The 27,635-nt window shown below is 42.0% G+C and overlaps 1 protein-coding gene across 1 annotated transcript in view; it reads left to right on the top strand.

The window, feature by feature from the left end:
- VPS35 (VPS35 retromer complex component) overlaps positions 1-27,635 on the top strand; it is a 588,646-nt gene that overhangs the window by 402,556 nt on the left and 158,455 nt on the right. The window contains exon 13 of the mRNA XM_053701861.1: positions 27,387-27,509. Within this exon, the coding sequence (XP_053557836.1) occupies positions 27,387-27,509 (123 nt within the window). The remainder of the gene's footprint in view (positions 1-27,386; positions 27,510-27,635) is intronic.

Below are 27,635 nucleotides of genomic sequence, written 5' to 3'. Positions count from 1 at the left end.
ACTAACATTATAAGACAGTGTTGTTTATATTATGCTATAATACAAAACTATTTGTCAAAAGTTGTATGTGGAGTAGAATAGTCATCTACTATATAAGTAGGTAGGTGTAACAGTCACAAGTATTTACGTTAAGGCCGTGTATAGGGAGTATATATCTCAATTTCACTCCCAATAATTAATGTTGTCATAGACACTATTTAACCCTTTTGGGATCCTAGTCCCTAGAGTAAAAATCCAAAATGCCTCACGTTTATGTACCAGTTTAGTAATATTGCCCCCTCTCTTGGGTACTCTTACTTGTTCAATCAACATCCAATTGAATATTGTACTATCATTATTATGATCAAATAAAATGCCTAGCCCACTCGGAACTCTGTTTAGATCTATTAATATCTGAGAGATGTAATATTGCCCCCTATCTTGGGTACTCTTACTTGTTCAATCAACATCCAATTGAATATTGTACTATCATTATTATGATCAAATAAAATGCCTAGCCCACTCGGAACTCTGTTTAGATCTATTAATAACTGAGAGATGTTGGTGAATCCTCTCTCTTACCTCTCGTGTAGTACAACCAACATATTGCTTGTTGTTGCAATTGCACCATATCAAGTAGACAATGTTTTTACTCCTGCAATTTACGCAAGATGCCACTGGATACTCTTAACCCGTGGCCGAACTTTTGAAAGTTGTCCTTTTCTCAATAAAATCACAGGGGATACAGGGTCCATATCCGCATTTATAGATTGCATATGCATATTTTTAGAAGCTACGGAAGGAAGTTAGAAAATTTGTAGAATGATCCAAACAATAGAAGCTAGAACTATTTCCCTCTTAATATGAGGAGAGTCCACGGCTTCATTCCTTACTTGCTGGAAATACAGAACCTGGCCGCCAGGAGGCAAAGACACCCAACCATAGGCTTCAATACCTCCCCCACTTCCCTCATCCCCCAGTCATTCTTTACCTTTCGTCACAGGAGATTGGCAGAGAAGTGTCAGAAGATTTCGGAGTAGTTCCTTAGGAAGGGTATCTGCCCTTTTGAGATGGGACTGGAGTTTTAAGTAGGCTTGTCAGCCTCTCAGTGAGAGCATTGACGAAAGTTAGAGTCTGGAGATGCAGGGAGAGTCTTTCTGCGAACCCATCCAGACTCATATTAACAGGTCCTTAAGCAGTCAGCGTTGACGAGTTTCGCTACCTACTTTCTTCACTCAAGTCCATGTCAGGAGCGCTGCTACAATCTGTCAAACTTGAAGGACCATGTCACTGTTCCACGGCATGATTGTTTTATTATTTTACACACATGTTAACGATAGAAGACAGGGTCACAGTGGGACTCCTTTATCTTTATGGAATCAAGGGTTAATATCTCCTGAGGGGGATTATTGAACAGTGGGGTGTTTTAATCATATTTGTTATGTGATTTTGGCTGCTTATGTATAAGAACGTTTGGGCTCTTAGGCTGATACGGAACGTACAGGTTATTTTCATTTTGAGAGCTGCGCAGTTTCTTTATATTTAGCTGGCACACTTTTTCCTTAGCAAGGGCAGGTCCTGCATGAGCACCATGTGACCGGGAATGGTCACATTTTTTTCACTGCTTCTGATTCCTGACCGGGTGTCTGTGGAGAGGAGGTTCTTCTCTATCTGTCTGGGTCATAGGAGGTGGTGAGTGCCCCAGACATTGGGGGTATAAGGTGCCAGTTGTTTTTCCTTTCTGTAATTTAATTTAGACCAGTTATGGAGGATTCTGATAATTTAGAGGGGGATCCCTCCGATACAGAATTTGATACTTTTGTATATTGTGAGGAGGCCTGGGTAATCCAGCCCTCTCAATTATGTTGCGTATGGTGCAATAGAGTGTTCTCATCAGCCAATGTGAGGACTTTTCGTCCAGTGAGGTGTGTTCCCTAGATTCTGTACCTACATATGCAGTTTTCCCGCATTCCGATCCTCCTTCGCCTGTAAGGGGTTTGTTTCCACCAGAGGTTACTACGCAGTTCCGCATGGCCATCTCTACGGCCTTAGCGAGGTTACCTATTCCAGCTATGTGCAAGTGAAGGGTTAATCCGGGCTCTTCTGCCCAAGGACATTTGTGTAAAATAACGATTGTGTCTGATCATTCCTCTGGAGATACGGTTCCCTCTGAGGCTTCAGAGGGAGAACCTCCAGGATCGAAGTCTGAGGACTTGGGTCCTCTGACTGCGGAGGGCTTAGCATTTAGATTTAGATTGGCACGCCTGCGTTTACTTCTGAGAGAGGTTTTGGCAATGTTAGAGGTTTCCAGTACTGCTCTGTCAGTTGAATCTCAGTCCTCTAAATCAACTAACGATCTTAACTAAGATGAGTGGAGGATGGTGTGATATTCCTTGTCGTCTTGTTTTACTTTTTGTTTTATCGTTTATTTAGAATCCCAGTTCCGAGCTCTATGGGGGGGTTTGTTGTATGACATGCAGGACCTGTGTTTGTTTACACACTCCTTTTCAGCTTATCACTTGTGGGCGCTTTTCTTTTTCTTTTACTTTGTTATTCCGTTCTGGATAGTTTTTCGTTTTTTTTTTTTTAACTCTGGATTGTTTTGGAAACTCTTCTTAGAAAGACGTTTCATCACATGGGATTTTTGATACTATCGACTTTGATGGTCGAGATTGTTGGAGACTTTTGGTGGAAGCGTATAGATTTCTGCTCGGGGTGATAGTTCTCCTGATATGTTTGAAGAAAATTTTAGGCCTCGGAGCTTAATTACTTTAATTTGATTATTCAGTTGTTCTAGCGTTACTGGAACTTGAGAAGTTTCGTTTTAGCCTGAGAGTGTTCTGGAAGATACGTTTTATCCTAGATGACAGGCAGAACCTGTTGTGGATACTAGTTAGGTCTGTTTCTTCTTTCTACTTAGAAGTTTTTCTTCTAGATTCCTGTCCAGGTACAGCAGGCCCATCTATCCTAGTTAACCGGCTCGATCTGTTTAGGTATTATCTGGGATGGGTGCTTGATACTGGATCATATGGATCTAGGGGTCCTAGAGGCTGGAACTAGGCTTCTTTTCTGGGCAATCATCTTGTCAGAGAAGATAAGGGACCTTTGAAGTCATTGTCCCGGTATCTATCACACTGCAGGAATATTTTCTTCCACTGTTGGTGCATGCCCTAATAGGGGGAGGGTCTTCCCGTCCTAATTGGGTTCTATGATATTGAAGCAGAGCTTATTAGTTCTTTTCGCTGGAGAATGTAAGGTTCTCCCTTCCTTTGTCGGAAGAAGGATGTCTTTCCTGTTTCATCCTTTTTGTGCAAATTCAGTTCTTAGGGACCGTATCTTACAGTAAACCTCGTTCTGATCCTTCTTGGGATCTGGGGTTTAAGGTGGCAGTATCCTGCTTCCAGATTTTACAGTAGTTCCCAGGTCCCGGCCTTCTGGGTTTCTTACCTTCGCCTGCAAACAGACTTTTAGGGTTTTTCTCGTGTTTTTTCGATCCTCAGAGATGGATCTAGACCCGAGTTTCTGGTGTCAACACCAGGGTGAATCTAGATGCTGTTTTGTCTTAGGGACATGGATTTTTATGTACCCTGCCTAGCAAGCTGAAGGCTTAGAGTTGAATCCTGCTGTGGCAGCTTTCTTTTAATCCTGAGATCTTGCAAATTTACCATCGGGTTATGCCCTCCAGCCCCCTTCTGGTCTTTGACGTAGGGGTGGAGAGTGATAGACACAGCCAAGGCCGTGACTTTAGCATGGTGTTGGTGATCTGACTTACATGGAATACCGGTGGGGGAAATAAATTCACAGTGTTCTGTTCGGATCTCCCTGTTCTCAGAAATTTTTCTCTTAGTTCTCCCGGGCGGTTTTGACCTTGTCCGTGGGGAGAGAGTGTCCTAGGGAGGTCAGTGGGGAGAGAGTTTCCTTCCGATTATTCCTATGGTTCCTCAGCAAGCATTCTGCTCTCTATGAGTGTACTCTTCAGGTTCGGATTAGACTTTCAAGGCGTCAGAGTTAGCTCCATCGCTTCTGTAGCAGAAGGTGGGGTTGAACCCAGATGGGGCTCCAGCCTTTTCATCCTGAATATGCTAGACATCTAGCATTCCTTAGAGGTTTCTTTTAACCTTCTACTCTTCTGCCATGTCGCTCTTTGTTGTGGATGGTTGATCCTAGCAGGAGCAGACGTCAGTGAGACACTTTGCTCCGTCTATATCTAGAGTTGTGTCGCAGTTTAGGGGCTTCACATCCATGGACCTTGTTACGGGGATCTGCTGGAGCAGGGTTCCTGTGTTCATCACAACCTGGACTCTCTGAGGCTGACTGCGTGGAATTGAACGCTTAGTTTTAGCCAAGAGAGGGTTTTTTTCTGAAAGAATGTTTTTACTGGTTCTAGCTCATAAGCTGGTGTATAGTCGCATCTATCATAAGGGGTGCAGGACCTACTTCTTCTGGTATGTAGAGCAGGGATACTCTTTGCATAAGGCCAGGTTTTCCAGGATCCTTTCCTTTCTCCAGGATTCTCTGGGGAAGGGCCTTCTGTTAGCTCCCTTAGGGGACAGATTTCGACCCTATCTGTTTTACTGCTCAAAAGGCTCACAGAGTTTCCAGATGTTCAGTCTTGGTCAGGCTTTGACTAGATCAGACCTGTGTTTAGATCTAGTGCTCCTCCTTGGAGTTTTCATGTATGCAGGAGATTTCTATGCTGTGTCTAGTGTTTTCCCTTTTAAGTTTTGGGACTGGTTAGTCACATCAGTTAGTGCTGAGGTCCCTGAGTTTTCTTGCCGCAGTGTGAGAAAAATAAGGGAATAAGATATCCTCGCTCTGCTAGAGAATTCTTAAAGTGACATTAGCATGATTTAATAAATGTTTAAAATGTCTTTATTTTTATTTTAAAATTATGTAATAGCTTAGTAAGCAAAGCTATTGCCTTGCAGAATATGATCTTCAAGGCCAGAGGTTCAATCCTTGCTTGAAAATTCAGACATTTATGTGTCATGTATTTTGTTTTGTTTTTTGGACAAGAATCTGTATTTTATCATAAATGCTTGATATGCTTTGAGGCACTAATAGTTTTTTTGTTTGTTTTTTTAAATAGTTTTTATTGAGATTGTAAAGAACAAGACAGGCAATTAATGTCACAGTACCTAGGACAAAAGCAAATCACAACAATTATATACATTATATAGGCAGGCTGCAGGCAATATATATATATTGCCCAGTTATACAAATTAAATTAAACCTCAGTTTTTATGTAATAAGGAATATCCCCTTCAGATATGATATAAAATCAGACAAAATGATTTCCCTCCATGATAAAATAGAGGTCTCCTCTCTTGGACCCCCTAAAAGAGAGTTTGAGTCAGAATAGGGATTTTTAGGGAAAAGGAGAAAAACAACAAAATGGGCCACTTTTGGACCCCAGATGGAAACTACTAGTTCGCGATACATATTTTCTTGATACATATATTCGTATGTATTTAGCTTGTCAGGCCAATTTTAGGATACTGCGACATATAGGGAGTAAAACCCATCATACAAAATATCTTACATGAGGTTTTATCTAAGTGGGTGATAACTTTATTGCTGAGAAGGGGCATGTGGTAGGAACAATGAGTATTACTATAACATGAACTTAAACATAGTTCAGAACATGTGGACTTTCAGGAACATCTCGTTCTGTAAGCCCTTGAACAAAAATTAGCGCAAGACTAAGCTGTAGGGTATTGAATAATGATTGACTAAGTGGGATAGGGATATCAACGACATCCTAGAACCTCAGATAGTTAGTGCATTATCGGCACTAATTGTTTTACTCTGCAATTCAGTGCTGCATTTTTCTCTTAAGTGTAGTCAGTCCACGGGTCATCCATTACTTATGGAATATATCTCTTCCTAACAGGAAGCTGCAAGAGGATCACCCAAGCAGAGCTGCTATATAGCTCCTCCCCTCACATGTCATATTCAGTCATTCTCTTGCAGCCTAACTAAAGATAGGTCGCTGTGAGAGGTCTGTGGTGTTTTTTAACTTAGTTTATTTCTTCAATCAAAAGTTTGTTATTTTAAATGGCACCGGAGTGTGCTGTTTGTTCTCAGGCAGCATTAGAAAAAGAATCTGCCTGCGTTTTCTATGATCTTAGCAGACGTAACTAAGATCCACTGGCTGTTCTCATCTGAGGAGTGAGGTAACTTCAGAAAAGGGGAATAGCATGCAGGGCCCCCCTGCAAAAGAGGTATGTGCAGTAAATTATTTTTCTGAGGAATGGAATTGACTGAGAAAATACTGCTGATACCAATGTAACGTAAGTTCAGCCTTAAATGCAGTGATAGCGACTGGTATTAGGCTGATGAGTGTGTGTACACTGAATGTATTTTTCTAAGGAATGGAATTGACTCTGAAAATACTGTTAATACTGAAATAATGTATGAGCCTTAACTGCAGTAAAAGCGACTGGTAGCAGGCTTATTAATAACACTTCATAACTTTTCAAATGTATGTTTAAAACGTTTACTGGCATGTTAATCGTTTTTTGTGAGGTACTTGGTGATAAAACATGATTTTTACCACATGGCCATCTTTGTTTTCTGCATAGAAACAGTTATCTGAGCTTCCCCACTGTTGTAATATGAGTGGGAGGGGCCTATTTTAGCGCGCTTTTGCGCAGTAAAAATTCAGTCACAATCTACTTCATCCTCCATGATCCAGATCGTTTCTAGAGAGCTCAGGGGTCTTCAAAATTCATTTTGAGGGAGGTAATCAGTCACAGCAGACCTGTGACAGTGTGTTTTGACTGATAAAAACGTTAATTATTAAATTTTCTCCAACATAGGTGTGTCCGGTCCACGGCGTCATCCTTACTTGTGGGATATTCTCTTCCCCAACAGGAAATGGCAAAGAGCCCAGCAAAGCTGGTCACATGATCCCTCCTAGGCTCCGCCTACCCCAGTCATTCTCTTTGCCGTTGTACAGGCAACATCTCCACGGAGATGGCTTAGAGTTTTTTAGTGTTTAACTGTAGTTTTTCATTATTCAATCAAGAGTTTGTTATTTTCAAATAGTGCTGGTACGTACTATTTACTCAGAAACAGAAAAGAGATGAAGAATTCTGTTTGTATGAGGAAAATGATTTTAGCAACCGTAACTAAAATCCATGGCTGTTCCACACAGGACTGTTGAGAGCAATTAACTTCAGTTGGGGGAACAGTTTGCAGTCTCTTGCTGCTTGAGGTATGACACATTCTAACAAGACGATGTAATGCTGGAAGCTGTCATTTTCCCTATGGGATCCGGTAAGCCATGTTTATTACGATTGTAAATAAGGGCTTCACAAGGGCTTATTTAAACTGTAGATTTTTTTTGGGCTAAATCGATTGATATTAACACTTATTTAGCCTTGAGGAATCATTTATTCTGGGTATTTTGATTTAATAATATCGGCAGGCACTGTTTTAGACACCTTATTCTTTAGGGGCTTTCCCAAAGCATAGGCAGAGTCTCATTTTCGCGCCGGTGTTGCGCACTTGTTTTTGAGAGGCATGGCATGCAGTCGCATGTGAGAGGAGCTCTGATACTTATAAAAGACTTCTGAAGGCGTCATTTGGTATCGTATTCCCCTTTGGGTTTGGTTGGGTCTCAGCAAAGCAGATACCAGGGACTGTAAAGGGGTTTAAAGCTTAAAACGGCTCCGGTTCCGTTATTTTAAGGGTTAAAGCTTCCAAAATTGGTGTGCAATATTTTCAAGGCTTTAAGACGCTGTGGTGAAAATTTGGTGAATTTTGAACAATTCCTTCATGTTTTTTCGCAATTGCAGTAATAAAGTGTGTTCAGTTTAAAATTTAAAGTGACAGTAACGGTTTTATTTTAAAACGTTTTTTGTACTTTCTGATCAAGTTTATGCCTGTTTAACATGTCTGAACTACCAGATAGACTGTGTTCTGAATGTGGGGAAGCCAGAATTCCTATTCATTTAAATAAATGTGATTTATGTGATAATGACAATGATGCCCAAGATGATTCCTCAAGTGAGGGGAGTAAGCATGGTACTGCATCATTCCCTCCTTCGTCTACACGAGTCTTGCCCACTCAGGAGGCCCCTAGTACATCTAGCGCGCCAATTCTCCTTACTATGCAACAATTAACGGCTGTAATGGATAATTCTGTCAAAAACATTTTAGCCAAAATGAACCCTTGTCAGCGTAAGCGTGGCTGCTCTGTTTTAGTTACTGAAGAGCATGACGACGCTGATATTAATATCTCTGAAGGGCCCCTAACCCAATCTGAGGGGGCCAGGGAGGTTTTGTCTGAGGGAGAAATTACTGATTTAGGGAACATTTCTCAGCAGGCTGAATCTGATGTGATTACATTTAAATTTAAATTGGAACATCTCCGCATTTTGCTTAAGGAGGTATTATCCACTCTGGATGATTGTGAAAATTTAGTCATCCCAGAGAAACTATGTAAAATGGACAAGTTCCTAGAGGTGCCGGGGCTCCCAGAAGCTTTTCCTATACCCAAGCGGGTGGCGGACATTGTTAATAAAGAATGGGAAAGGCCCGGTATTCCTTTCGTCCCTCCCCCCATATTTAAAAAATTGTTTCCTATGGTCGACCCCAGAAAGGACTTATGGCAGTCAGTCCCCAAGGTCGAGGGAGCGGTTTCTACTTTAAACAAACGCACCACTATTCCCATAGAGGATAGTTGTGCTTTCAAAGATCCTATGGATAAAAAATTAGAAGGTTTGCTTAAAAAGATGTTTGTTCAGCAGGGTTACCTTCTACAACCCATTTCATGCATTGTCCCTGTCACTACAGCCGCATATTTCTGGTTTGATGAACTGCTTAAGGTGCTCGATAGTGACTCTCCTCCTTATGAGGAGATTATGGACAGAATCAATGCTCTCAAATTGGCTAATTCTTTCACTCTAGACGCCTCTTTGCAATTGGCTAAGTTAGCGGCTAAGAACTCTGGGTTTGCTATTGTGGCGCGCAGAGCGCTTTGGTTGAAATCTTGGTCGGCTGATGCGTCTTCCAAGAACAAGCTACTAAACATTCCTTTCAAGGGGAAAACGCTGTTTGGTCCTGACTTGAAAGAGATTATCTCTGATATCACTGGGGGTAAGGGCCACGCCCTTCCTCAGGATCGGCCCTTCAAGGCAAAAAATAGACCTAATTTTCGTCCCTTTCGTAAAAACGGACCAGCCCAAGGTGTTACGTCCTCTAAGCAAGAGGGTAATACTTCTCAGGCCAAGCCAGCTTGGAGACCAATGCAAGGCTGGAACAAGGGAAAGCAGGCCAAGAAACCTGCCACTGTTACCAAGACAGCATGAAATATTGGCCCCCGATCCGGGACCGGATCTGGTGGGGGGCAGACTCTCTCTCTTCGCTCAGGCTTGGGCAAGAGATGTTCTGGATCCTTGGGCGCTAGAAATAGTCTCCCAGGGTTATCTTCTGGAATTCAAGGGACTTCCCCCAAGGGGGAGGTTCCACAAGTCGCAGTTGTCTTCAGACCACATAAAAAGACAGGCGTTCTTACATTGTGTAGAAGACCTGTTAAAAATGGGAGTGATTCATCCTGTTCCATTAAGAGAACAAGGGATGGGGTTCTACTCCAATCTGTTCATAGTTCCCAAAAAAGAGGGAACGTTCAGACCAATCCTAGATCTCAAGATCTTAAACAAATTTCTCAAGGTCCCATCGTTCAAGATGGAAACCATTCGAACTATCCTTCCTTCCATCCAGGAAGGTCAATTTATGACCACGTGGATTTAAAGGATGCGTATCTACATATTCCTATCCACAAGGAACATCATCGGTTCCTAAGGTTTGCATTCCTGGACAAACATTACCAGTTCGTGGCGCTTCCTTTCGGATTAGCCACTGCTCCAAGGATTTTCACAAAGGTACTAGGGTCCCTTCTAGCGGTGCTAAGACCAAGGGGCATTGCAGTAGTACCTTACCTGGACGACATTCTGATTCGAGCGTCGTCCCTTCCTCAAGCAAAGGCTCACACGGACATTGTCCTGGCCTTTCTCAGATCTCACGGCTGGAAAGTGAACGTGGAAAAGAGTTCTCTATCCCCGTCAACAAGGGTTCCCTTCTTGGGAACAATTATAGACTCCTTAGAAATGAGGATCTTTCTAACAGAGGCCAGTAAAACAAAGCTTCTGGACTCTTGTCGGATACTTCATTCCGTTCCTCTTCCTTCCATAGCTCAGTGCATGGAAGTGATCGGGTTGATGGTGGCGGCGATGGACATAGTTCCTTTTGCGCGCATTCATCTAAGACCATTACAACTGTGCATGCTCAGTCAGTGGAATGGGGACTATACAGACTTGTCTCCGAAGATACAAGTAAATCAGAGGACCAGAGACTCACTCCGTTGGTGGCTGTCCCTGGACAATCTGTCTCAAGGGATGATGTTCCACAGACCAGAGTGGGTCATTGTCACGACCGACGCCAGTCTGATAGGCTGGGGCGCGGTCTGGGGATCCCTGAAAGCTCAGGGTCTTTGGTCTCGGGAAGAATCTCTTCTACCGATAAATATTCTGGAACTGAGAGCGATATTCAATGCGCTCCAGGCCTGGCCCCAGCTTGCGAGGACCAGGTTCATACGGTTTCAATCAGACAACATGACGACTGTTGCGTACATCAACCATCAGGGGGGAACAAGGAGTTCCCTAGCGATGGAAGAAGTAACCAAAATTATTCTTTGGGCGGAGTCTCACTCCTGCCACCTGTCTGCTATCCACATCCCAGGAGTGGAAAATTGGGAAGCGGATTTTCTGAGTCGTCAGACATTGCATCCGGGGGAGTGGGAACTCCATCCGGAAATCTTTGCCCAAGTCACTCACCTGTGGGGCATTCCAGACATGGATCTGATGGCCTCTCGTCAGAACTTCAAAGTTCCTTGCTACGGGGCCAGATCCAGGGATCCCAAGGCGGCTCTAGTGGATGCACTAGTAGCACCTTGGACCTTCAAACTAGCTTATGTGTTCCCGCCATTTCCTCTCATCCCCAGGCTGATAGCCAGGATCAAGCAGGAGAGGGCGTCGGTGATCTTGATAGCTCCTGCGTGGCCACGCAGGACTTGGTATGCAGATCTGGTGAATATGTCATCGGCTCCACCTTGGAAGCTACCTTTGAGACGAGACCTTCTTGTTCAGGGTCCGTTCGAACATCCGAATCTGGTTTCACTCCAGCTGACTGCTTGGAGATTGAACGCTTGATTTTATCGAAGCGAGGATTCTCAGATTCTGTGATCGATACTCTTGTTCAGGCCAGAAAGCCTGTGACTAGAAAGATTTACCACAAAATTTGGAAAAAATATATCTGTTGGTGTGAATCTAAAGGATTCCCTTGGGACAAGGTTAAGATTCCTAGGATTCTATCCTTCCTTCAAGAAGGATTGGAAAAAGGATTATCTGCAAGTTCCCTGAAGGGACAGATTTCTGCCTTGTCGGTATTACTTCACAAAAAGCTGGCAGCTGTGCCAGATGTTCAAGCCTTTGTTCAGGTTCTGGTTAGAATCAAGCCTGTTTACAAACCTTTGACTCCTCCTTGGAGTCTCAATTTAGTTCTTTCAGTTCTTCAGGGGGTTCCGTTTGAACCCTTACATTCCGTTGATATTAAGTTATTATCTTGGAAAGTTTTGTTTTTAGTTGCGATTTCTTCTGCTAGAAGAGTCTCAGAATTATCTGCTCTGCAGTGTTCTCCTCCTTATCTGGTGTTCCATGCAGATAAGGTGGTTTTACGTACTAAACCTGGTTTTCTTCCAAAAGTTGTTTCTAACAAAAACATTAACCAGGAGATTATCGTACCTTCTCTGTGTCCAAAACCAGTTTCAAAGAAGGAACGTTTGTTGCACAATTTGGATGTTGTTCGCGCTCTAAAATTCTATTTAGATGCTACAAAGGATTTTAGACAAACATCTTCCTTGTTTGTTGTTTATTCAGGTAAAAGGAGAGGTCAAAAAGCAACTTCTACCTCTCTCTCTTTTTGGATTAAAAGCATCATCAGATTGGCTTACGAGACTGCCGGACGGCAGCCTCCCGAAAGAATCACAGCTCATTCCACTAGGGCTGTGGCTTCCACATGGGCCTTCAAGAACGAGGCTTCTGTTGATCAGATATGTAGGGCAGCGACTTGGTCTTCACTGCACACTTTTACCAAATTTTACAAGTTTGATACTTTTGCTTCTTCTGAGGCTATTTTTGGGAGAAAGGTTTTGCAAGCCGTGGTGCCTTCCATTTAGGTGACCTGATTTGCTCCCTCCCTTCATCCGTGTCCTAAAGCTTTGGTATTGGTTCCCACAAGTAAGGATGACGCCGTGGACCGGACACACCTATGTTGGAGAAAACAGAATTTATGTTTACCTGATAAATTTCTTTCTCCAACGGTGTGTCCGGTCCACGGCCCGCCCTGGTTTTTTTAATCAGGTCTGATATTTTATTTTCTTTAACTACAGTCACCACGGTACCATATGGTTTCTCCTATGCAAATATTCCTCCTTAACGTCGGTCGAATGACTGGGGTAGGCGGAGCCTAGGAGGGATCATGTGACCAGCTTTGCTGGGCTCTTTGCCATTTCCTGTTGGGGAAGAGAATATCCCACAAGTAAGGATGACGCCGTGGACCGGACACACCGTTGGAGAAAGAAATTTATCAGGTAAACATAAATTCTGTTGTTATCCGTTTTTGGGTATTAAGGGGTAAATCATCCATTTGCTGGTGGGTGCAATCCTTTGCTAACTTAATACATTTACTGTGAAAAATTGGTTGCTATAACTATTTTGGTTCATTGTTATTTCAACTGGGACAGCTTTTTGTGCTTCTTAAAGGCACAGTAGCGTTTTTTATATTGCTTGTAAATTTATTTAGAAAAGTATTTCCAAGCTTGCTAGTCTCATTGCTAGTCTGTTTAAACATGTCTGACACAGATGAATCTCTTTGTTCACTATGTTTAAAGGCCAATGTGGAGCCCAATAGAAATTTGTGTACTAATTGCATTGATGTTACTTTAAATAAAAGTCAATCTTTACATGTGAAGAAATTATCACCAGACAACGAGGGGGAAGTTATGCCGACTAACTCTCCTCACGTGTCAGTACCTTCGCCTCCCGCTCAGGAGGTGCGTGATTTTGTGGCGCCAAGTACATCAGGGAGGCCCTTACAAATCACTTTGCAAGACATGGCTACTGTTATGACAGAAGTATTATCTAAATTGCCAGAATTAAGAGGCAAGCGCAATAGCTCTGGGTTAAGGACAGAGCGCGCGGATGAGGTGAGAGCCATGTCAGATACTACGTCACAGTTTGCAGAACGTGAAGACGGAGAGCTTCATTCTGTGGGTGACGGATCTGATCCAGGGAGACTGGATTCAGAGATTTCTAATTTTAAATTTAAGCTTGAGAACCTCAGCATATTGCTAGGGGAGGTATTAGCGGCTCTGAATGATTGTAACACGGTTGCAATTCCAGAAAAATTATGTAGGTTGGATAGATACTATGCGGTACCGGTGTGTACTGACGTGTTTCCTATACCTAAAAGGCTTACAGAGATTATTAGCAAGGAGTGGGATAGACCTGGTGTGCCTTTTTCCCCTCCTCCCATATTTAGGAAAATGTTTCCTATAGACGCCACCACACAAGACTTATGGCAGACGGTCCCTAAGATGGAGGGAGCAGTTTCTACTTTAGCTAAGCGTACCACTATCCCGGTGGAGGATAGTTGTGCCTTTTCAGATCCAATGGATAAGAAATTAGAGGGTTACCTTAAGAAAATGTTTGTTCAACAAGGTTTTATCTTACAGCCCCTTGCATGCATTGCGCCTGTCACTGCTGCGGCGGCATTCTGGTTTGAGTCTCTGGAAGAGGCCATTCGCACAGCTCCATTGGATGAAATTATGAACAAGCTTAAAGCACTTAAGCTAGCTAACGCATTTGTTTCTGATGCCGTCGTACATTTAACCAAACTTAAGGCTAAGAACTCCGGATTCGCCATCCAAGCGCGCAGAGCGCTATGGCTTAAATCCTGGTCAGCTGACGTGACTTCTATATCTAAATTGCTTAATATTCCTTTCAAAGGGCAGACCTTATTCGGGCCCGGCTTGAAAGAAATTATAGCTGACATTACGGGAGGTAAGGGCCATGCTCTACCTCAGGACAGGGCCAAATCAAAGGCCAAACAGTCTAATTTTCGTGCCTTTCGTAACTTCAAGGCAGGAGCAGCATCAACTTCCTCCGCTCCAAAACAGGAAGGAGCTGTTGCTCATTACAGGCAGGGCTGGAAAGTTAACCAGTCCTGGAACAAGGGCAAGCAGGCCAGGAAACCTGCTGCTGCCCCTAAGACAGCATGAAGAGAGGGCCCCCTATCCGGAAACGGATCTAGTGGGGGGCAGACTTTCTCTCTTCGCCCAGGCTTGGGCAAGAGATGTCCAGGATCCCTGGGCATTGGAGATCATATCTCAGGGATATCTCCTGGACTTCAAAACTTCTCCACGAGGGAGATTTCATCTTTCAAGGTTATCAGCAAACCAAATAAAGAAAGAGGCGTTTCTACGCTGTGTACAAGACCTCTTACTAATGGTGGTGATCCACCCAGTTCCGCAGACGGAACACGGGCAAGAATTCTATTCAAATCTATTTGTGGTTCCCAAGAAAGAGGGAACCTTCAGACCAATCTTGGACTTAAAAATCCTAAACAAATTCCTAAGAGTTCCATCATTCAAAATGGAAACTATTCGAACCATCCTTCCCATGATCCAAGAGGGTCAGTACATGACCACAGTGGACTTAAAGGATGCCTACCTTCACATACCGATTCACAAGGATCATTATCGGTACCTAAGATTTGCTTTCCTAGACAGGCATTACCAGATGGAGCTCTTCCCTTCGGATTAGCTACGGCTCCAAGAATCTTTACAAAAGTTCTGGGCTCACTTCTGGCGGTACTAAGACTGCGAGGCATAGCGGTGACTCCGTACCTAGACGACATTCTGATACAAGCGTCAAGTTTTCAAACTGCCAAGTCTCATACAGAGATAGTTCTGGCATTTCTGAGGTCGCATGGGTGGAAGGTGAACGTGGAAAAGAGTTCTCTATTACCACTTACAAGGGTTCCCTTTCTAGGGACTCTTATAGATTCTGTAGAGATGAAAATTTACCTGACAGAGGCCAGGTTATCAAAACTTCTAAATGCTTGCCGTGTCCTTCATTCCATTCCACACTCATCAGTAGCTCAGTGCATGGAAGTAATCGGCTTAATGGTAGCGGCAATGGACATAGTACCATTTGCGCGCCTGCATCTCAGACCGCTGCAATTGTGCATGCTAAGTCAGTGGAACGGGGATTACTCAGATTTGTCCCCCCTACTAAATCTGGATCAAGAGACCAGAGATTCTCTTCTATGGTGGCTTTCTCGGCCACATCTGTCCAAGGGGATGACCTTTCGCAGGCCAGATTGGACGATTGTAACAACAGACGCCAGCCTTCTAGGCTGGGGCGCAGTCTGGAACTCCCTGAAGGCTCAGGGATTATGGACTCAGGAGGAGAAATTCCTCCCAAAAAATATTCTGGAATTAAGAGCAATATTCAATGCTCTCCTAGCTTGGCCTCAGTTAGCAACTCTAAGGTTCATCAGATTTCAGTCGGACAACATCACGACTGTGGCTTACATCAACCATCAAGGGGGAACCAGAAGTTCCCTAGCGATGTTGGAAGTCTCAAAGATAATTCGCTGGGCAGAGTCTCACTTTTGCCACCTGTCAGCGATTTACATCCCAGGCGTGGAGAACTGGGAGGCGGATTTTCTAAGTCGCCAGACTTTTCATCCGGGGGAGTGGGAACTTCATCCGGAGGTCTTTGCTTAACTGATTCATCGTTGGGGCAAACCAGATCTGGATCTCATGGCGTCTCGCCAGAACGCCAAGCTTCCTTGTTACGGATCCAGGTCCAGGGACCCCGGAGCGGTGCTGATAGATGCTCTGACAGCCCCTTGGGTCTTCAACATGGCTTATGTGTTTCCACCATTTCCGATGCTTCCTCGTTTGATTGCCAAGATCAAACAGGAGAGAGCTTCGGTGATTCTGATAGCGCCTGCGTGGCCACGCAGGACCTGGTATGCAGACCTAGTGGACATGTCGTCCTGTCCACCGTGGTCTCTGCCTCTGAGACAGGACCTTCTAATTTAGGGTCCTTTCAACCATCCAAATCTAATTTCTCTGAGGCTGACTGAATGGAGATTGAACGCTTGATTCTATCAAAGCGTGGCTTCTCGGAGTCGGTTATTGATACCTTAATACAGGCTAGGAAGCCTGTTACCAGAAAAATTTACCATAAGATATGGCGTAAATATTTATATTGGTGTTACTCATGGAGTAAGGTTAGGATTCCTAGGATATTGTCCTTTCTACAAGAGGGTTTAGAAAAGGGCTTTTCTGCTAGTTCGTTAAAGGGACAGATTTCTGCTCTGTCTATTCTTCTACACAAACGTCTGGCTGAAGTTCCAGACGTTCAGGCTTTTTGTCAGGCTTTAGCTAGGATTAAGCCTGTGTTTAAGACTGTTGCTCCGCCGTGGAGCTTAAACTTAGTTCTTAACGTTCTTCAAGGCGTTCCATTTGAGCCCCTTCATTCCATTGATATCAAGCTGTTATCCTGGAAGGTTCTGTTTTTGATGGCTATTTCCTCGGCTCGAAGAGTCTCTGAGTTATCTGCCTTACATTGTGATTCTCCTTATCTGATTTTTCATTCAGACAAGGTAGTTCTGCATACTAAACCTGGGTTCTTACCTAAGGTAGTTACTAACAGGAATATCAATCAAGAGATTGTTGTTCCATCACTGTGTCCTAACCCTTCTTCAAAGAAGGAACGTCTTTTGCATAATCTGGATGTAGTCCGTGCCCTGAAGTTCTATTTGCAGGCAACTAAGGATTTTCGTCAAACTTCTTCCCTGTTTGTCGTTTACTCTGGACAGAGAAGAGGTCAAAAGGCTTCGGCTACCTCTCTCTCTTTTTGGCTTCGTAGCATAATACGTTTAGCCTATGAGACTGCTGGACAGCAGCCTCCTGAAAGGATTACAGCTCATTCTACTAGAGCTGTGGCTTCCACCTGGGCCTTTAAAAATGAGGCCTCTGTTGAACAGATTTTCAAGGCTGCAACTTGGTCTTCACTTCACACTTTTTCAAAATTTTACAAATTTGACACTTTTGCTTCTTGGGAGGCTATTTTTGGGAGAAAGGTACTTCAGGCAGTGGTTCCTTCTGTTTAATGTTCCTGCCTTGTCCCTCCCATCATCCGTGTACTTTAGCTTTGGTATTGGTATTCCATAAGTAATGGATGACCCGTGGACTGACTACACTTAACAAGAGAAAACATAATTTATGCTTACCTGATAAATTTATTTCTCTTGTAGTGTAGTCAGTCCACGGCCTGCCCTGTCTTTAAGGCAGATCTAAATTTTAATTAAACTCCAGTCACCACTGCACCCTATGGTTTCTCCTTTCTCGTCTGGTTTTGGTCGAATGACTGAATATGACATGTGAGGGGAGGAGCTATATAGCAGCTCTGCTTGGGTGATCCTCTTGCAGCTTCCTGTTAGGAAGAGATATATTCCATAAGTAATGGATGACCCGTGGACTGACTACACTACAAGAGAAATAAATTTATCAGGTAAGCATAAATTATGTTTTTTCTAGGATTTTTATATTCTAGATAGATTGTTACTCTCTGAGCCCAATGTCTCTCCGGATGATGCTGTTCAGGCAATGCCACAGCTTTCTCCTTAAACGTCCCAAGCCTCTGTGGCATCACATACAGTGCCCTGCAGTTCCTCTCAGCCTCCTGTAGGAGGTTATTTCCTGCAGAAATTGTTGCTCAGGTATCCTCGGCAGTATCTCTGGCATTTTCTGCTTTTCCTATGCTAAAGGAAAAACGCAAGAGGAAAATTAGAGACTCAGTAAGGTTTCTGTTCGGCCTTCTGCTACTCAGGTTGCCATCCCTCATAATTTGATGAGGAGGATGTGTCGTTAGCATCTGAAGGTGAAATCTCAGATTCAGACAGTATAATTCCTTTATCTGATGCTGAAGTAGTAACCTTCACCTTCGTGTTTTGTTAAAGGAGGTTTTGGCTACTTTGGACGACTACAATACTCCTGTTGTCAACCCTAAAAAGTCTAGGGGCTCCATGTACTAAATGGCGGGCGGACAGCTTCTCAACTCGCGAAGCTGTCCGTCCGCCTTCGCTACACACGGGCAGCGGATCTGTTGATCCGCTTGCCCGTATGTATCATTACACACTCATCTGAGTGAGTAATGCCCGCCCCTTCAATCTCGCGACCAATCACGCGACTGAAGGGGCTGTCAATCACCGAGAGCGGGCATGCTCTCTGTGATTTTGCCTCGCCACCTAAGAGGTGGCGTAGGGTGTAGGAAGCAGAGGTCTAATGACCGCTGCTTCTTACATTGCGGGAAGCAGGCTCGCATATGCGAACATGCCCCGCAAAGGCTCCGGAGCAGCTTTCGCTGCTTCGTACATGGAGCCCTAGTAAACTTAATATTTACTATGACGTTCCTTCCTCTGTGGAAGTGTTTCCTGTTCCAGACCGTGCCACTGAGATTATTGCACAGGAATGGGAGAAGCCAGGTGTGACGACAAGGATTAACCAACCCTGTGCCAGTCACTTGTTTGGCAAAGAAAGGGTCTGTTAACCATTTCTACTGTCACTAATCTGTCAGTCTAGCCACTCCAGGCAAGCCCGTGACTTAGTTCAGTGAGTGCAATGGTTAACAACACTCTAGTCTGTACTAGACTCAGAAAAATGCCTACAACTCCCCTTTACTGCCACCCACAATAAAATAAAACTAAATAAGCTATCTCTAAGCTGCTGCCACCACTTATGATTTATTAAAGGGGAAATCCTAAGGAAAAACCCAGACTTGCACATTAACTCTCAGAATACAATTTAGCAAAAAATAACCTATGATCACAGTACTAATACTACCAGTCTCTTTCAGTAACATGGTTTAAATATTAGACAAAGGCAAAAAACTTAATAACTGATTTATTTATTATGCGAAAAATTAGAACAATGCATTAATAAAAATGTTAACAAATAGAATTACACAAGCAAACAGTTTTAAAATAAAAAGGAGAAATAACAGAAGCCTTACATTTTACTAGGTTTGGTATCTGCCCCAGGTGGATGGGTCAGAAAGATTCACTCACGCTACAGCAGCAGCCTCCCAAGTAGAATGAACACTTGAAAATGTTAAAACGCCAAATTTTATACATGTTTCCAGGAGATCAAGTTGCTTGACCCACCCTCTTTCCAGGGGCTAGAAACCCCTCTCTTTTACGACAGTCAATAAAACTCAGCACCTTTGGCTGAAATCATAGAACACCTTACAACTTCTGATTGGTATATTCAGCACATTCACCTGTATAAGCAACTTCCCAGGGACATCCTGAGAATTGATTTGGTACCAAATATGACATGGTTGTCATATTTCCCTCATCTAGTGTCATAACAAGTTTAAAAGCATATCTTTAATTGTACCAGAGTCCTCTTATTGACCGTATCTGCTCTGGGGAGAGGGCACTGCTTATTGTCTCGTGAGCTGACACTTTTATTGGCTCTTGCTGCATCAATGAATATTCAGTAACAGTTAGTCAAGGGGAACTCTGAAACTATTTAAAAGTTTCAGTTTCTCTCTGAAGAAGCACATGTGACATGCGCGAAACATGTCAGATGGTTTAAGCAGCTCCAGCTAAACTACCACCTTAAGGAATAAACTCGACTTGCACTGACTAATTGCCCGGATTTGTTCTCCTTTTTTTCTTATTTAAAAGGAGAGTCTAGTTTTATCAAAGGAAACACAAACAGCACTTTTCTTCTGAACTTTAAAAAAAAAAAAAAAAAAAAAAAAAATGTTTTTAGCACACAACTACAGAAAATTAACCCTTTCAATCATGAGGTATTCATGACACCAGGGATTCCCTTTTCCCCTTTATTTAATCAGTCCTGGTCTGATGGTATGTACACTTAGGGAGCACTCACATTCCTTATGGGCTATATTAAGTATAGAGCAATGAGATTGTGGCAGAGATACGCTTTTTAAAATCTAACCTTTATTAAGATGATTAAAAAATGTAAAACACACACACTTAAAAGCACAAATGAGTTAAAACTGGTAAGTAAATCATGTGTTAATAGTCAGTAAGCTTAACTAGGGTGATTTTGAAAAATACACAAATCAATACAGTCCTAGGCTGTGGATTTTAAACAATTTAAACCAGAAATGTGAGTGCTCCCTAAGTGTACATACCATCAGTCCAGGACTGATTAAATAAAGTTTTCTCTACCCAGTACACAGCACCGCCACCCCAAAATGTATAACTCTCGTACAGAAATCTAATAATACAATAAGAAATTTAGGTTACTGGGGAATTCCGGACTACACCACTAGTAGTGCCATTAGTGCTGTTCCTCTGTTTAATACCTTTTTCTCTGTCTCCTGTCTTTAAAAAGATGTTTCCTGTCGTTGACTCCATTAAAGATTCATTGCGGACAGTGCCTAAAGTAGAAGGGGCCATTTCTACTCTGGCTAAGAGAACTACTATCTCTATAAAGGATAGCTGCTCTTTTAATGATCCAATGGACAAAAAGCTTGAGGCTTATTTGAAGAAGATGTGTGTTCATCAAGGTCTTCAATGGCAACCTGCAGTTTGTATTGTCACTGTGTCAAGTGCTGCATCTTATTGGTGCAATGCCTTGTCTGATTCAATTCTAGTACAGACTCCTTTTTACTACAAGACAAGAAGAATAAAGGACGTCAAAGTAACTTTCTTTCCTTTCATAACTTCAAAGGAAAGTCTTCCTCATCCACTCAGTCTTGGAACAAGGGGAAGCAATCTAAGAAACCCGCATCTGAGTCTAAATCAGCATGAAAGGTTTGCCCCCCGATCCAGGATCAGATCAAGTGGGTGGCAGACTTTCTCTGTTTCATCAAGCTTGGATACAAGATGTCCCAGATCCCTGGGCTGTGGACATAGTATCTCAGGGTTACACCTCTCAAGATTATCTGCAGACCAGATAAAAAGAGTTGTTCTTGAATTGCGTTCAAGACCTCTCTTCCTTGGGAGTGATAGTTCGTAAGGGAACAGGGTCTAGGATTCTATTCAAATCGGTTTGTGGTTCCCAAAAACGAGGGGACTTTTCATCCTATTCTAGACCTAAAGTGTCTCAAGTTTCTCAGGGTACCATCCTTCAAAATGGAAAGCATTCGTTCCATTCTTCCTTTTGGTCTAAGAGGATAAGTTCAGGACAACCATAGACCTGAAGGATGCATATCCTCATGTTCCCATCCACAGGGTTCATCACAAGTTCATGAGATTCGCCTTTCGAGACAAACACTTTCAGTTTGTGGGTCTTCCGTTTTGGCCTTGCCACAGCTCCCAGAATTTTCTCAAATGTTCTGTGGGCTCTCTTGTCAGTGATCAGGTCTCAGGGAATTGCAGTCTTGCCATACCTGGATGACATATTGGTTCAGGCGCCATCTTTTCAACAAGCAGACTCTCACACAGAGATCTTGTTGTCTTTTCTACTTTCCCACAGATGGAAAGTGAATCTGGAGAAGATTTCCCTTGTTCCAGCTACAAGGGTAGTTTTCTTAGGGACCATAATAGATTCCTTATATATGAAAATATTTCTGACAGAGGTCAGAAAATCCAAGATTCTTTCCTCTTGCCTTTTTCTGCAGTCTAATGTTCGACCATCAGTGGCTCAATGTATGGAGGTAATTGGTCTGATGGTCGCTTCCATGGACATCATTCCCTTTGCTCGATTTCATTTGAGAGCTCTGCAGTTATGCTTGCTCAGACAATGGAACGGAGAACATTCGGATCTGTCTCAGAGGATAGGTCTAGATCAATCAACAAGAGACTCTTAAAGGTGCAGGGAATATGGACTCGGGAGGAGTCTGCTCTCCCTATAAATATTTTGGAGTTGAGAGCGATTTACAATTCTCTGATGGCTTGGCCTCAGTTTGTCTTTACCCTGGTTTATCAGGTTCCAGTTGGACAACATCACCTCAGTGGCTTACATCAACCACCAGGGAGGAACTCGAGTTCCTTAGCCATGAAAGAGGTGGCTCGGATTGTTCAGAGGGCGGAAGCTCACGTTTGCTATCCAGGAGTGGACAACTGGGAAGCAGGTTTCCTGAGCAGACAAACTTGGGAGTGGGCTCTCCATCCGGAGGCGTTTTCCAGGTTAACCCTCAAATGGGGCGTGCCAGAGTTGGATCTGATGGCATCTTTGCAGAACACAAAGCTTCCAAGGTACAGTTCAAGTTTAAGAGATCCGCAGGCCGTCCTGATAGATGCTCTGGCGGTTCCTTGGGTTTTCAGTCTGGCATATCTGTTTCCTCAATTTGCCCTCCTTCCACGAGTCATTGCTCGTATCAGACAGGATACGAGCAATGATCGTGGACTCTCCATATCCGGAAAGAAACAAATTTATCATGTAAGCATAAATTTTGTTTTCAAATTGAAATGCTCCCAATGACATTTCACTTTTGACTTTAGCAATCATAAATCATTCAGGTCACCTCATTTATCTTTTGTTCAAATATTCTTACTAGTGATAATTGCATGCTAAGATCCATATCAATGGTTAAATTATATTCTTTTATATCAAGATAAATACATTGATAAATTATAACTAAAAACATTTATTCTTTTATGCGTATTATTATTTTCTTTGTACCCTTAATGTCTGTAGTGCTATCATGACATTTTCTGTTACTTTGTGGCTTCCTGGCTGCTTGTCAGGTAGTCAGTGTATCCAAAGTTAAAAAAAAAAAATCATAAATCTTAAACTATCTCTTTTTTCTGCAGCAGTACTGAGAAAAAGATCATTGTGTATATATACACAGAGTAGCACATTTAGCAGCTGTCATGCTTGAGAGTTGTCTCAGCAGTGTTCATTAGCACACAAATGTCATAGTGTGCACAGCGTGTTGACAACTATAAAGATTTGCTGCATTTGTCATGCCGTGTAGAAAGTATGTGACTTAATAGGCAGCCGTGTGTTTTGAAGACATTGATTAGTTTCTCAAAGCGTTGCTAGAGCTCCATTGTTGCTCTGTACCTACCTCTGTGTGTGAATACAGTCAAACCTGTCATTAGAATGTCTGCTATGCTTCATGTGTCTGCCCTCTGTAAGGACACTGGACATGTACTGCTGGTCATAGAAAAGATAAATGTAATTGTGAGAATTTTTTTTTGTTTTTCCTTCATAAAGCAGTATGGGAAAATTAATTATGTTCTCTTTTTTTTTTTTCTTTTTTTTTTTTTAAATCTTTTATTGAGTTTTTTTCACAAACACAAAAGTACATAACAAGTGATTTAACATATCTAGTAGCTTTTTCATGAAGCACATTATATAGGTATATTCAAACAGAAAAAGTACAAAATGAATGCTAGTATGTTAGCAACTGAAACCTCTATTTTCCATTTAGTTGTTTTTAATAGCTTTTGTAGGACTAATGAACCGGTCGCTTTTGGACCAATTGATTTAGGCGACAATGGTAAACCTAGTTAGTCCAGTTTATGACCCTCTTGGGTCCATTAATACATAAATAGGGAAAGTTCAACAGCGCGTAAACACCGTTTGAGGCTTTACGCCAAAAACTTGTATAAGATGTAGCAGGTTTTTGTATTTTTGTAAAACAAGCTGTTGACATCAGGAATGTGCGCATCGGAAAACCACTCATGTTCAGAGTCTAATAGGACTTTATGGGACTTATATCAGCAATATAATATCTGGAATGTTGTAGGAGGGTATAGCGTATGTCTTTTAGAAAGGCAATTATATATAGGATCATATATCTGGAGAGGACAAGGAGGAGGGTTCTTGGAGTCACTTTTTATAAACAGAATTATAAACAACAAGAACAGTTCTGCTCCAGTATTTACTATATCCTTAGCTTTAGTTACAGAGATAGGTTGTAGACTATATGCATACTCACTATACAAGACAGTAAAGGTACCTGAATGCCTCATATAGAATCATAATGCAAGCCCCCATAATAAAAACAAAAAAATAAAAAAGGTACGAAATCCTGGTAGAGCAGGAGTGTTTGTCATGGCTAAACAAATAGGGTATTTGAGCAAGAGAGCAGGGTTTTGATGTAAAGACTCCTAATTATCTTTTCAAAATATCCTAGGTTTATCCCTATGGCATTCACGTTAAGATGAAGATTTTTAAGTGTTAAAGATTTGGGATGCAGGCAGTATACCCAAACATATATGTATATGGCAAATCTCTTAAGGTCCTAACGGGATATATACCGTCTCCTTTAATTTAATGTGGGCGCTCTACCTCGGCCGCTGGCACCACGCCATACTTATCTAGCCAAGCTACCGTAAGGGGTTCAACTTAGTAAACATAACTACCTCTTCTACAATTTAAACTGGATGTATATACACAGATAAGCAACACACGCAAAATAAACTGAAAGTACCAAATTGATTTTGTGTTAGGTAAGCTAGTATGAGCCATTAATCGTATTTAGTTTAGGTGCATACAACCATGAGCTCAGAGAGTCCAGGCTGGTTAATGTTAATGAGTACATTTAGGGGATCTTGGTTTGTCACCCAACCAATAAAAACTCCAAATCAGTCTGTTTTCTGCAAGTACCTCACCCGATGCCTGCTCTCCTGTGAACGTCTCCATCTGCGGGGTCCATGCTCTCTCCTTTGTGAGGACTTCCATCTGTAGGGTTGCTAAACAAGACCACACGCCCTCCTGGCTGTGGGTGATGGCGTTGGGTAAATGAGCTGCTTAGGTACCACCTATGGATGCTCAGTTTCTCTACAGGCATGGGTCGCTGCACTTTCTTATTCTTGCCTCCCTTACCGATAGATCGAACCTCCTGAAGTCTTTTTCTTCTGACGCCGCTTGCTAGTGCCAATCCAATCTCCAGAAACATTCATCCGCTGTAGATTTGCAGGCGCACTGGTTAGTTGCAAAGCAGTACAAGTAGTCGAGCGCACGGGAGTCTTCTAGCTTCTAACACCACGTGAAGAGATCAGTGCCATGTTTTGCGGGACTGAGATAGCTTTGCCTGTTATCTTTGTTAAAGTCCCAGAGCTCTGATTCCGCTGGGAGCCACAGCCTGCTGAAGTACCACCTACGTCAACATCTTACTTAAGCTCCGTTGCATATCACGAAAGCACTGAGTCAGCATATATTGGACCCTCTGCTCCCAGACATCTACTGCCTCCATTACGGTTAAGTGGTATTGTTCCATATAATAAATTAGTGGTTGTTGTAAGCTGCTGAATACTCCTGCTTTCACCCGGATAACCGGGGGGGAGGTGTTTTGAAATGATGCACTGTGGCTGCTGCCTCACTTTGCTAGATCGCCATCTTGAGTTTCATGATCGTTATATAGTTTGTCCTGATCCTGCATCTGATCAAATAATAGAAAGCTTTTGTATGCTCCCAGACTCGTTCTTGTAATATCATATGCAGCTGGGACTCGGCTCTAAGTGGCTTCGGACTGCCAAATGAGGCAAATAGGTCCCCTTTAGTAGATCTGGAGCCAGGAGCTCTGTAAGAGTGCAACCTTCCACTTCGGCGGTTAGCTCCGCCCCCATGTTCGCTTTTTTTATTATTAAAGTAGCATTCTAAAATTACAATGATGTGTGGTAAAATACATAAAATTAAACATAACAATTAGTGCAGGATGAAGAGGGCCTTGTGGTCTACAGGTTGAGGTTGCAGAGACATAAGGTTTAGAGAGACTTTGAATATGTTAAACCATGCTATTAAAAAGAGGTGATTCACTTTTTGAATATCACTAGATCTCACATGTTTGGGAACATTTGAATAAAGAAATTGTGTAGCAAAGGAGGAGTGATTGATAAAATAGTGTAAACTCTTTTAAATCCATGTGCTACATGTAAAACCGCATTATTGTAGCAACTTGCGCACAATACATATGACAAATGCCAGATACAAACTTCATGCTATTTACTTTTGTGGGGGCCAGGTAAAAAGCAAAGGCAGCCTTTAGGTTGGGCAACACTACTAGAGCTATGATTTCCTCATGCTTCATGTACTCGATATATCGCGTCACTTTTGAAGAATGAAGAAATTAATATTCTTATTTTTCTAATATACCTACATAAAACAATAACCTACAGTAATCTACAGTTACTAAGAGTTTATGGTTAAACTGTTTCAAAGAAAATCAAAAATTAAAATACACTGTTGTCTTTTGTGACCGTTTACAACAGAGTTGTTCAGCTTTAGATTTCAAATGAATATAAAACGTCAATTCATTTTTGCTTGAGATATTTTAGCAATATGCTAACATTTGCAAAAACTGCTCCTGAGAAAAGTTAGCACATAAAATGGTGTTACCTTTTTCTTGTGCATAAGGCACATCAAACTCATGCCACGTGTACTTCCAAAATAGTTTCTTTTTAAAAGGATTTCTATTTTCAAAATAAATAGCAAAGTGTATAAATTGAAGCTAGCAGGTATTGGCTGATAGGGAGAATTGTATAGAGAATTATACATAAAAAAGGGCATAACTAGATATATAATTGCAAAATATATATATTTTTTTATTTGCACTTTAAAATTCACAGCGTGAATAAACGTACTTTTAGTTATGGCCAGCATAAAGATTTGAAAATCACTAAACTGTATTTTTGCAATGTTCTGGAGCAATGAAGCTCTTGAACTGAAGAGGCTATATTGATATGAAAAATGTATAAATAAATACTTAACGGGACATTGTACACTAGGTTTTTCTTTGCATAATTGTTTTGTAGATGATCCATTTATATAGCCTATCTGGGAGTGTTTTTGTAACAATGTATAGTTTTATTTATTTTTTAATACTATTGCGGTGATCTTCAGACAACTAACCAAGACCCAAAGTATCAGATGTAGACCCAGGTCTACAGATTCTTGCTGCTTTGTTTGTGTAATCTGTGTTTTCAAGTGCAGGGGTGGGGGGAGTGTCTGCTCTTTCTGATTTCCCAGCCCATTTCACTGGGTGTCCCAGCCTAACTTCAATAACAGTGCTAAACTGGGAGCCTCTAAGTAAGGTTTTAAAATGTTTTATACTGGGTTTTTAGAAATTCATTACAGTAGTGTCTATTAACTGCAGTTATATGAAAATTGGTGTATACTGTCCCTTTAACATCTTGTCTCCCTATGCTCGCTTGAACAAAGGGTTTTACTTGTGTGTTTTATCTGTTCATGCATACAGTTTTACATTTAAGATATCTGCCATATCTTTTGCATGAAATACATTTCAGCATTTAAAAAGAGTCATATCTCTATTTCACCTTGCCCAAGCTTGCTCTACTTCTAGTTTACCCATTTTTTCTGTTGTGTTTTTCAGATACTTAACACCGCTCGGAAACATTTTGGTGCAGGTGGTAACCAGAGAATTCGGTTTACTTTACCTCCGCTGGTTTTTGCTGCATATCAGCTTGCATTCCGATATAAGGAGACATCAAAAACGGTAACGTTTGATGTGAATACAGATTAATTAAAGATTTTCTTTATTATATTTATAAGTCACATTAATAAACAAAGTCTGGCATCAAATTGAAAAAAAATGCTGATATTTGTATTAAAAGCTTACACT

This window comes from Bombina bombina, chromosome 1 (genome assembly GCF_027579735.1).
Source record: "Bombina bombina isolate aBomBom1 chromosome 1, aBomBom1.pri, whole genome shotgun sequence".
Taxonomy (NCBI): Eukaryota; Metazoa; Chordata; class Amphibia; order Anura; family Bombinatoridae; genus Bombina; species Bombina bombina.
The sequence above is the reverse complement of the archived record's forward strand: the minus strand, read 5'-3'. Positions and strand labels throughout refer to the sequence as shown.